This window comes from Nicotiana tomentosiformis, chromosome 10, assembly GCF_000390325.3.
Source record: "Nicotiana tomentosiformis chromosome 10, ASM39032v3, whole genome shotgun sequence".
Classification (NCBI taxonomy): Eukaryota; Viridiplantae; Streptophyta; class Magnoliopsida; order Solanales; family Solanaceae; genus Nicotiana; species Nicotiana tomentosiformis.
In genome coordinates, this window is record NC_090821.1 from 57,799,805 (window position 1) to 57,810,895 (window position 11,091).

General features: G+C 40.5%; 2 protein-coding genes across 2 annotated transcripts; both read right to left on the reverse strand.

Annotated features, from left to right (window-relative positions):
• Positions 1-474: 474 nt before the first annotated feature.
• On the reverse strand, positions 475-2,657 carry LOC138900231 (uncharacterized). Its single transcript, XM_070186951.1, has 3 exons — positions 2,493-2,657; positions 1,796-2,361; positions 475-538 (listed from the first exon to the last, which is right to left on the reverse strand). The coding sequence occupies exons 1-3, from the start codon at positions 2,655-2,657 to the stop codon at positions 475-477; spliced, it is 795 nt and encodes a 264-aa protein (XP_070043052.1).
• Positions 2,658-2,744: 87 nt separating this feature from the next.
• Positions 2,745-9,610, reverse strand: LOC138900232 (uncharacterized). The gene is made up of 8 exons (XM_070186952.1): positions 9,493-9,610; positions 6,456-6,628; positions 5,213-6,034; positions 4,960-5,131; positions 4,562-4,851; positions 4,346-4,510; positions 3,264-3,764; positions 2,745-3,140 (listed from the first exon to the last, which is right to left on the reverse strand). The coding sequence occupies exons 1-8, from the start codon at positions 9,608-9,610 to the stop codon at positions 2,745-2,747; spliced, it is 2,637 nt and encodes an 878-aa protein (XP_070043053.1).
• Positions 9,611-11,091: the final 1,481 nt, after the last annotated feature.

Sequence of the window (11,091 nt, forward strand, 5' to 3'; positions counted from 1 at the left end):
GGACAGAGAATGCAGTAGTCCAATGGCTCTACAGGAACATCCGGAGCACCTAAAACGTTATATATGGTTGTGGCTGAAAAGTTTATCAACCGTCCACGAATCAGCACCAGCTGTTCGGTATCCTGTGGATCAAACCCTGCATAGAATTCCCGCACTAGATTGAGATTAATATCCCATGTGTTCTTGAGAGACATAGCTCAACCCCAAATCATGGATGCCCCTCCAAATAGCCTGGTACTTTGCTTGCAGTCAACGCTCATGGATAGCGGCTTTCGAATGTACATGTTTAGGCCTATAACGCATGTACCAATCCTTAGTATGCGAGGGTATACTTCTGATGCCAAACTCCTGTTGGCCTTGGGGTTGTGGATGCATGGCTGCTACAGCTGCCACAGCTTGTGCTCCTTCACCTTGAATGGAGGTAGCTTCTCCCCCTTTTCTCTTCTTTGGGGGAGGTGCGGAGGTCATCTTTGTTTAGCCGGAGCAGTAGAAGTATCCTTTCCTTTTCCGGTGTCTTTTCCCGGAGGCATATTTGTTCCTACACAAGTAATCATTAATCAGTTAAAGCTGCATTACGATATGACACACGTGGTCTTGCCCAAATTTCCGAGGTTACTCGGACTTCACCTCGTATTTTCTTAACATGAGAATCAAACAACAACACATGGGTGCTTCCTCCAATTTTGAAGCATCGGGCTACCAGTGAGCCACCCCACACTTAAGATTTTAGCATAGTGCACGACTACATAACACTAGTTAATTAATCCTGGAGACTCGGGCTCCAATGGGCACAAGGAATGCCATTGAGACATTATAGCAAACACTTAGCATGCACTAGTGCCATGGGAGTACTTGTACGGGTGAGGGATTGCCTCACCCTCCCAAATCGGCTTGGGAGTTTCTTACTACAATGAAGAGCAACCCCCAAATTTGATGTTTAATTGCATACCTTTACCCAACTCGAAATTGCAAAGGAAAGATATAAGAATCATACCTTAGAAGCTTTAAGAGGAATGATCTGCCTGTGAATTGCCGGTGCAAGTGAAAGAAATAGCAGGAGCTTGCTTGACTTCAATAGGGATGGGAGATATAACGATGGGCAGTGTGCTGGTGAGTGTGTGAGAGTGAGGAAATTTTGTGAGTAGTGTTGTGCGTTTTGTTTAGGTTAGGTTTTTATTTTGTTTAGCTTTGGGCATTTAAGTGAGGGAGGTGTTAAGACACATAAGGGGAAAAAATTAAAATAAGCCAAAAAATCCTTACCTGGCAACACCTGAAACTTACCTCGCCATTGCCCTCGCGATGCTCAAATGCGATCCTGGGGGCTTGCGGTGCGAGGTATGTCGCTTGGTCCATCAGGCCTTATCTCTTGCGACGCCAGATGTAATGCGAGCTGCAACTCGCCCAAACCTATGCGAGGCGAGCTATTTCGCCAGCTACACCTCGCCTCAACCCTCGCGAGGCGAGCTCCCCCGCCAAGTTTCCTTCAGGCGACGATTAATGTCCTGCTCGACTTGCCCAAAATCACATGCAACTTTTTAGTACCTAAAAATGAAAATAAAATTCTAACTACACTAAAAATCAACTAAGAATTGGATTGCTTCCCAACGAGCGCCTTAGTTAATGTCGCGGCATGATGAATACAATATTACAATGGGTTGCCTCCCATGAAGCGCATGATTTAACGTCATGGCATAACGCATGTAATTGTACTTAAGGCTCGCTCAACCTTGGTGGCTCGAGCAGATGAGTCACCGACACTACTTTCGTATCATCCATGCCCAAATAATATTTTAACCTGTGCCCATTGACTCTAAACTTGTGAGAGTCATTTTCCGCAGCAATCTCTATAGCACCAGTGGGGTGAATCTCTACCATACGAAATGGTTCTGACCATCTTGACTTTATCTTTCCCGGAAATAACCTCAATCTTGAATTGTATAGCAATACCATATCTCCGGGTTTAAAACTTTGCTCAAGAATATTTTTATCATACATCATCTTCATTCTCTCCTTGTATAGTCTTGTGCTCTCAAAAGCGTGGTAGCGAAGCTCATCAAGCTCGTGCAACTCTGTGACTCTACTTGTACCCGCAGCTTCTATATCGAGATTCAGCCGCCTCAATGCCCATAAAGCTCTATGCTCCAACTCCACTAGTAAGTGACACACCTTCCCAAACACCAATTTATACGGAGACATGCCAATCAGAGTTTTGAAAGCGGTACGATAGGCCCAGAGTGCATCATCTAACTTTCTCATCCAATCTGTTCTTGTATCATTCACAGTCTTTGTCAAAACGCTCTTTATCTCTCTGTTCGAAACTTTCACTTGCCGACTCGTTTGTGGATGATATGAGGTGGCAACCTTGTGGAATACATCATACTTTTCTAACAACTTTGCGAAGGCTCGATTACAGAAGTGAGTGCCTCCATCAGTGATTATTGCCCTTGGAGTGCCAAATCGGGTGAATATATTCTTTCTCAAAAACCAATTACCCCCTTTGCATCATTTGTAGGGAGCGTTGCAGCCTCCACCCATTTTGACACGTAGTCCACAGCTACGAGTATGTACTTGTTTCCATATGAGCTGACAAAAGGCCCCATGAAATCGATTCCCCATACATCAAACACTTCTACCTCCTGAATTGGGTTTATTGGCATCTCATGTCGGCGGGAAATATTCCTGGTTCGTTGGCATTCGTCACAACCCTTCACTCATAAGTGTGCATCTTTGAACAATGTCGGTCATTAGAAGCCCGACTCCAGCACTTTTGCAGTTGTCCTTACTCCCCCGAAATGGCTACCATATGGTGACGCGTGAAAAGCCTGCAAAATATAAGATTGGTCTATCTCGGGGATACACCTCCGGATCATGTTATCAACAAAAATCCTGAACAGATAAGTCTCATCCCAATAATATATGCGACAGTCATGAAAGAACTTTTTCTTTTGAATAGAGGAAAGGTCATAGGGAACAATACCGCTTGCCAGGTAGTTTGCAATGTCTGCATACCATGGTGCTACCTCAAGACTCGTGGCTAGTAGTTGTTCATCCGGGAAAGTCTCCACAATCTCTTCCACCTCAACCTTCTTTTCGGCTCCTTCCAGCCTAGACAAGTGATCAGCCACTTGGTTCTCCGTTCCCTTTCGGTCACGGATTTCCAAGTCAAATTCTTGTAGCAGTAGCACCCATCGAATCAGGCATGGCTTTGACTCCTTCTTATCAATTAGGTACCTGAGAGCAGCATGGTCAGTATAAACAATTACCTTTGAGCCTATCAGGTATGACCTGAATTTGTCAAATGCGAACACCACTGCTAACATCTCCTTCTCGGTCAATGTGTAATTTAGTTGGGTACCACTCAAAGTTCTACTTGCGTAATATATTAGATGCATGACTTTGTCTTTGCGCTGCCTAAGCACTGCTCCCACATCATAGTCGCTTGCGTCACACATCAGCTCAAATGGTTGCTCCCAGTCAGGTGTAACTATGATAGGTGATGTCACCAGCCTCTTCTTCAATTCCTCAAAAGCTACCCTGTTGTCATCAGAAAACACAAAAGGGTGATCTCTTTCAAGCAATTTACACAATGGGTTAGCAATTTTGGAAAAATCTTTTATAAACCGTCTATAGAACCCAGCGTGGCCAAGGAAGCTTCTTATTGCTTTGACGGAAGTGGGTGGTGGAAGCTTTTCGATCACATAAACCTTTGCACGATCTACCTCAATGCCCTTACTCGACACTAGGTTCCCCAAGACTATACCTTCCTGTACCATGAAATGGCACTTTTCTCAATTGAGTACCAGATTAGTCTCGACACATCTTTTCAGCACTCTTTTCAAATTCCTTAGGCAGTCATCAAATGAGTCTCCCACCACCGAGAAATCATCCATAAAGACCTCTATGATGTCCTCTACCATATCAGTAAAGATGGACATCATACACCTTTGAAATATGGCGGTGCATTGCATAGGCCGAACGGCATCCTCCGGAAGGCGTAGACGCCATATGGATAGGTGAATGATGTTTTATCTCTATCTTCCGGGGCAATGGAGATTTGATTATACCCCGAGAATCCATCCAGAAAGCAAAAGTGAGACTTCCCAGCCAATTTATCTAGCATTTGATCAATGAACGGCAAGGGAAAATGGTCTTTTCAGGTGGCCTTGTTCAATCTTCTGTAGTCCATACAAATTTGCCGTCCTGTGACTGTTCTTATTGATATCAACCCATTGTTCTCGTTTTGCACTACAGTCATCCCACCTTTCTTAGGCACACATTGGACTGGGCTGATCCTGTTGCTGTCGGAGATGGGGAAAATAATCCCCGCATCTAACCACTTTATCACCTCCTTTTTCACAATTTCCTTCATGTTAGGGTTCAGCCTTCTTTGATGTTCTCTGGAAGGTTTGTGGCCATCTTTTAATAGAATCTTATGCATATAGAAGGCCGGGCTGATACCCTTAATGTCTGCAATGGTCCAACCAATTGCGGTTTTGCACTCACTCAATACCTGCAAAAGATGTTTTTTCTGCACATCTAACAAACCAGATTAGATAATAACAGGTAAAGTGGAGTTAGGTCCCAAGAAAGCATACCTGAGGTGAGGTGGTAGTGGATTCAGTTCCAACTTTGGTGGCTCTTCTATCAATGGCTTAGCTGGAGGAATATTTCTTTCCTCTAAGTGCAAAGGCTCAAATTCGAGCTCTCTTTTCCAAAACCCTTGGCCTTCAAGAACCAGCACCCCCTCCGCCAAATCCTCTCCATTTAATTCATCTAAGTTCGTGATACAGGCTGTTAGAGGGTCTTTAGCGTTCAAGGTCTCATCTTCCTCCTCCAAAATTACATCCACGGCTTCTATTAGAGAGCAATTAGCAAATTCACTTGGTCACCGCATAGATTTCTGCATGTTGAATGTTATTTCTTCATCATTTAGTCTCATTTTGAGCTCTCCAGTTTCACAGTCAACTAAAGATCTCCCAGTGGCCAAGAATGGTCTTCCCAAAATTATGGGAATCTCTTCGTCAACCCGGCAGTCTAGAATGACAAAATCTGCTGGGAACACAAACTTCCTAACCTGTACTGATACATCATCAAGGATACCAGAGGGCCTCTTCACTGTCCGGTCAGCTAGCTGTAGTAACATGGACGTGGGTCTAGCTCTTCCAATGCCTAACCTTTTGTAGATAGCCAAGGGCATCAAGTTTATGCTTGCCCCCAAATCACGCAATGCTTTAGCAAAAGCATAGCTGCCTATCGTGCATGGGATTGTGAAACTCCCTGGTGCTGACAACTTCTCAGTTATGGATCTCGTCACGAATGCACTACAGGTCAGTGTCAATGTAACAGTGGACAGGTCTTGTAGGTCGAATTTGCGAGACATTAAATCTTTCATCATTTTGGCATACCCAGCTATCTCCCGCAACGCATCAATCAGTGGAATGTTCACCTGTATTTGTTTTAACATCTCCATGAATTTCTTATATTGCTTGTTCTTCTGATATTTGGCCAATCTCTGCGGGAATGGTGCTGGAGGTCGCTTCTTTCCTGTGGTTTGAGTTTTATCTTGCTCAGGCACTGCTTCTACTGTCCTTTCTTGTGCTACCTTAGTCTCTTTCGCAACCACTTTTTCTTTGCTTGTGCTCTTTTGTCCATGTTGTACCATCACCTCAGTTAACCCTATTGAATCATCTATATCAATAGGTACTGGCACAAGTGTTTCATTATGTCGGCTTTCACGAGCAATCTCTTGCTCCAGATCTAGGTCTCTACCATTTCGTAGACTTACTGCCATAAGCTGTTTCGGGCCCTGATCTTTTGGATTGACTTGTGTGTCTGCAGGTAACTTCCCTTGGGGACGATTGTTTAGAGCCATAGAAATCTGTCCTAATTGAATCTCAATACCCTTTATCGCTGATTCATGTGAGACCATTCTCTCTTGCTTTTTTCCAGTGGACCCAATCAGTTGTTGCAGCATTTTGTTTTTGCTGCCCAGCATTCCCTTAAGTTCAGCAAACCCATCATCTTGACTCAAAATCTGTTGTTGTTAAGGTTGTTGATAAGCCAGCTGTAACCCTATTCCTTTGGTAAGGCATCACTTGACCCTGTGGTCGCATAGCTTCAGGATTGTTGTTGTTATTGTACTGCTGTTGTGCTGGTCTATATTGTTGATTCTGTTGTCCCCAATTCTGACTACCTTGCATATGTCCCCTATAATTGGCTACATAGTTCATATCTTCCTGATAGTGCTGGTTGTCATCTTCCGCACTCCACGAGCATACATAAGGTTGGTTAATGCATGGTGTACATAAGCCCCCATTAGTTGCATCAACTATGTGTACCTGCTACTTCTGGCCTCATTCACCGATCCTTTTGGTGAGGATACTCATTTGCGTCATTAGAGTGGCCATATTTTCAACTATGGAGTTGTTTGGGTCAAAAGCCACTGAGTGAACTACAGGAGTGATCGTAGAGTCTATTGTCATCCATCCTGAGTTTTGGTTCATCATATCAAGTAGGATCTTGTATTCTCTGAATGTTTTGCTCAAAAATGCTCCACTTGCTGAAGCATCAACATGGGCCTTTAAGCCTTTTGCCAGTCCCATATAGAACCTCTGCCCCAACATCTGATCTGGAATGCCATGATGTGGACACTTAACCAGCATACCCTTGAACCTCTCCCATGTTTCTTATAGTGCTAAGAATTCTAGCACTTCTTTTAGCTGCAATTAATAACACTGTTAATTCCCCGGCAACGGCGCCAAAATTTGATCATGACCAACTATGCCTTATAAAAAGGACTAAGTGGTCGTTGTAAATATATTCCAGCTAATAAGTCCGGAATCGAATCCCACAGGGAATTAACCTATCAAACACAGCTACTAGACTCACACAATCAATCTTCAGAAATATTTAAGCAACAATTTGGATGTTTACTAACTAAATATTACGTAATAAAAATGCAATAATTAATAACTAACTACTAACGGGTTGTAGACAAGAATTGGAATGATCTAAGGTTGTGATTTCCCCTATTGTCGGAATCTTTTCCGCTACGTTTTCTATAAATTTGCCTAAGTCTTCTCTATCGATCATGAGCACTCTGACTGTCATAACTCTCTCCCGAGTAATTACCATAATTTACTAGATATATTTTTCCGAATTACGCTAGCTGGCATTAAGTACGGCTCACTCGGATCGCACCAAGGTTTCGTTATTCCTAATCCCACCTTTAAACCCTTCGTATTGAACCCTCATATACGTTAGAGTGATGTTGTACAACAACTACCTAAATATGCTCTCTCTCCCGAGTAATACATACTAAATAGACACAGCCAATTAAGGGCCCTTCAATAAACCACAATAATATTATATTTGAACAAACAGAGAAAATACTACGGCAAATCTATATTAACGTAACAAGAAAATCATCCTTCAATAGGTTCCATCAAAACCTTAGATTAGGAGTTTAGCTACTCATACTCATAGTAACAATATCCAAAATATTTTGTATAATTAAATTACAAAGTAAGGATAAAGGGATTTAGAAACCAATGAGTTTAGCTCCCAACGGTTGTTCCACGAGGTATCCTTGCCTCTGATTGCCAAAAGTCCTCAAAATTGGCATTTTTAGGTCTATTTATATGTGTAGGAAAAGACCTAAACGCGTAGGCCAAGTCCTAGGCAAACCATAATAGATCTGAATAATCAAAGCAGAAAACATTAAGTAAAAAGTGTTAGGATACATATCTACGTTAACGATCAGATTGACACATAAACACTACTTTACACTAGCACATGCAATATCAAATTTATGCTCCACGGATTGATCCACTATGCTCCACAGATTCACCCACATATTTCTCCACATATGTTTGGCAAATATAATAATCAATGCATATAGGTGGTACAAGGCAAACATTGAATTTGAAGGAAAGCTGCAGCTATTTCGGATGTCCCAAATAAATTAAAGGAGCTAGCCTAGTCTTCATCCTAGTCACCATCTGCTACTCTTATGCTAAATTAGAGTAGGCTCATCTTATAGAGGAAAAAAATAAAATGTAGTTCACCTAGACTCTTCTCTTTTCTTCCTAAATATTCAATCTTGAAAGTGTAAGATTTAGCCTTTTTTGTGATTTTACCAACTGAATCTTGAAAGACCAAAAATACCTAAATAAACACAGGCCGGGAGAGATTGAGGACATGGTGTTTAGGTGCCCAATATAAGAAAGTCAAGTTACATTGAATATTGACATAACCAAGAAAAATAATTTCACATAGGAATAATCTGATTTAGACATCTTTATTTCATTAAGATTATAATCTCCAAATCATGATCTAATGCATTCAAAGTTGTTTGTAGCACCAAAAGCAAGGCTCAAACAAATCAGAGGGCCCTATTCAGTCTCAAAAAGAAAATCTATTGACAGAGTAGTAGATAAATTTATTGACTTAAACGGAGCTATAAATTTAACTCCGCCAAAGCATGTTAACAGTACTGAGAATGAAACACATATGGTCTCAAACTATTCCAATTAGAAAAGTTTTTTCCAAAAAATTGAAGTAATTATTGACTTAGCAATACCTTATTCAAATGTTCGATTTATCCCACATGGCCTCAGATATTCTAATTGAAGCAAAATTTGCATAAACTGGCATTCTTGTAGTAGGTTGCATCCCCTCTTAGTTTTGAGTAGGCAGAACTATTCTTTTTCGGTTACAGAGAATCCTGCTATGTCGAGGAGGAAGCAAAATCGGAAATAACGAAGATAAAGAATACTAAATTTTAACGTGAAAAATACTTCAAATCGAAGGTAACAACCACGGATCACAAAGATCCAAAAAGCTCCACCATAACAATAAGAGTGTTATAAAAGTTCTCCAAATTAGCTACACAACAAGTGCCAAACACGGAGCAATAATAGCAATAAGAGTAACAACAAATCAATTGAAGAAAGATAAAAAATCACAAAAATAGAGTTGTTGTTTGGAGCTCGAAATCTGATGTGACAGGCTTCGAAATCTGATCTTCACCGTCCAAATCAAATATCAAGATGTCACAAACACTTTGTCACAATTTCTTCCCGATCCAATGATTAACGAATTGGAAACCGTAATTTGAAGTTGGCTGATTGGAACAAAATCTACAGCAAAACAAATATTTTTTCTTCTCTCTTCTCTCTTGATGAAAGCTCTCTCAAAAATCACTCTTATGTACTTAAGTCTTTCAAATATTTATACCAATGAGCATAGAACAATTTTTCAAGGTTGTCCTATTTATAGATAATGAGTAGTGCTTTCTCTTAAAGCCAAAACTAACTCTAAATAGGAATAAAAACCGAATCCAATTCCAAATAGGAATGAAAACCAAAAGAGAATAGGATTAGGCCATTGGATCTTTGGCTGGACAACATGGGCATGTGCCCAACAAACTCCCCCTCCAGCCAAGGGAAAAAATGTGTCTTCAAGTAAAGGAACTATTGACACGCTTCATACTTGCCAATTTTCTGCAAAACGTATGCTTATCTGCAACCACCATTTTTGTCAGCATATCCGAAGGATTTTCATCAGTGTGTATCTTCTCAACCTCAAATAATTTCTCTTCCACGGTCATTCTTATCCAATGATACTTTCTATTTTTATGGTTGGTCTTAAAATGCAAAGTGGAGTGCTTGGTGAGACAGATAGCACTATGATTATCATAAAATAAGATGTACCTTAGCTGCTCAAAGCCAAGAATATTAATAAACTCGTTCATCCATAATAGTTCTTTGGCGCATTCTGTGACAATAATATATTTGGCTTCTGTGGTGGATAGAGCTATGCACTACTGTAATCTAGATTGCCAAGAAACAGCTCCCCCTGCAAAAGTGATCAAATAACCGGAAGTGGATCTTGAACTATCAAGATTACCTCCTAAATCAGAGTTTGTGTAACAAATAAGTTCAGGTTTACCATTGCCAAAACACAGCTTCAAATCTGCGGTACCTTTCAGATACCTTAATATCCATTTTACTGCATCTCAATGTTCTTTTCCAGGATTAGAAAAGAATCTACTAACAGTGCCAACGGCATGTGCAATATCTGGTCTAGTGCAAACCACAGCATACATCAAACTACCAATAACAGAAGAGTAAGGAATACGAGATATCTCCATTTTCTATTCATCAGTAGATGGGCTCTGGCTAATACTCAATTTCAAGTGTTTAGTAAGAGGAGTACTAACCCCTTTTCCATCTGTCATATTGAACCTTTTGAGTACCTTCTCAATATATTAATTTTGGGACAAAAATAACTTCTTTTCTATCTGCGTGTCGGTGGATTTGAATGCCCAAAATTTTCTTTGTTGGCCTCAAGTTCTTCATTGCTAACGATTTGCTCAGCTGCTTCTTAAAGACTGCAATTCTAGATTTATTCTTGCCAACAATAAGCATATCATCCACATAAAGTAATAAGATAATAAAATCATCATCAGATAACTTCTGGAAGAATACACAGTGGTCTGAAGAAGTTTTCTTGTACCTTTATTTTTCTATGACAGATTCAAACTTCAAATATCATTGCCTTAGAGCTTGTTTCAATCCATATAGACTCTTTTTCAATTTGCAGACATAGTTTTCTTTTTTCTTAGTTATAAAACTCTCAGGTTGCTCCATATAAATCTACTCATCTACATCACCGTCAAGAAAAGCAGTCTTTACATTCATCTGCTCAACCTCTAAATCTAGACTAGCGGCTAAGCTTAGAACCACACGAATAGAAGATATCTTCACAATAGGGGAGAAAATTTTATCAAAGTTAACTCATTTCTTCTGGCCAAAACCTTTAACAACTAACCTCGCCTAGTACCTTGGCGCAGAAGTATGGTTATCTTGCTTTATTCTGAATATCCATTTGTTAGATAAAGCTCTCTTACCTTTCGGTAATTTCACTAACTCATATGTGTCATTCTCATTGGATGACTTCATCTCATCTTCCATGGCTTTTATCCACAGATCTTTATGAGTATTTTGCATGGTTTCATCAGAGCTCTTAGGTTCTCCCATGTCAGTCAAAAATACATACTTATCAAGAGGATAGCGTATGGATTTTTTC

Excerpts from the sequence above, each read along its gene's own strand:
- LOC138900231 (XM_070186951.1), bottom strand. The coding sequence starts at position 2,657 with ATGCCAATAAACCCAATTCAGGAGGTAGAAGTGTTTGATGTATGGGGA. Across the intron at positions 2,362-2,492 it reads CTACAAATGATGCAAAGGGG|GTTGCCACCTCATATCATCC; the intron begins GTAATTGGTTTT and ends GTATTCCACAAG. Across the intron at positions 539-1,795 it reads TTTAGAGTCAATGGGCACAG|GAACAAATATGCCTCCGGGA; the intron begins GTTAAAATATTA and ends TTACTTGTGTAG.
- LOC138900232 (XM_070186952.1), bottom strand. The coding sequence starts at position 9,610 with ATGACCGTGGAAGAGAAATTATTTGAGGTTGAGAAGATACACACTGAT. Across the intron at positions 6,035-6,455 it reads TAGACTCTACGATCACTCCT|ATTTTGAGTCAAGATGATGG; the intron begins GTAGTTCACTCA and ends TAACAACAACAG. Across the intron at positions 4,852-4,959 it reads TGGGAGATCTTTAGTTGACT|CCGTGGATGTAATTTTGGAG; the intron begins GTGAAACTGGAG and ends CTCTAATAGAAG.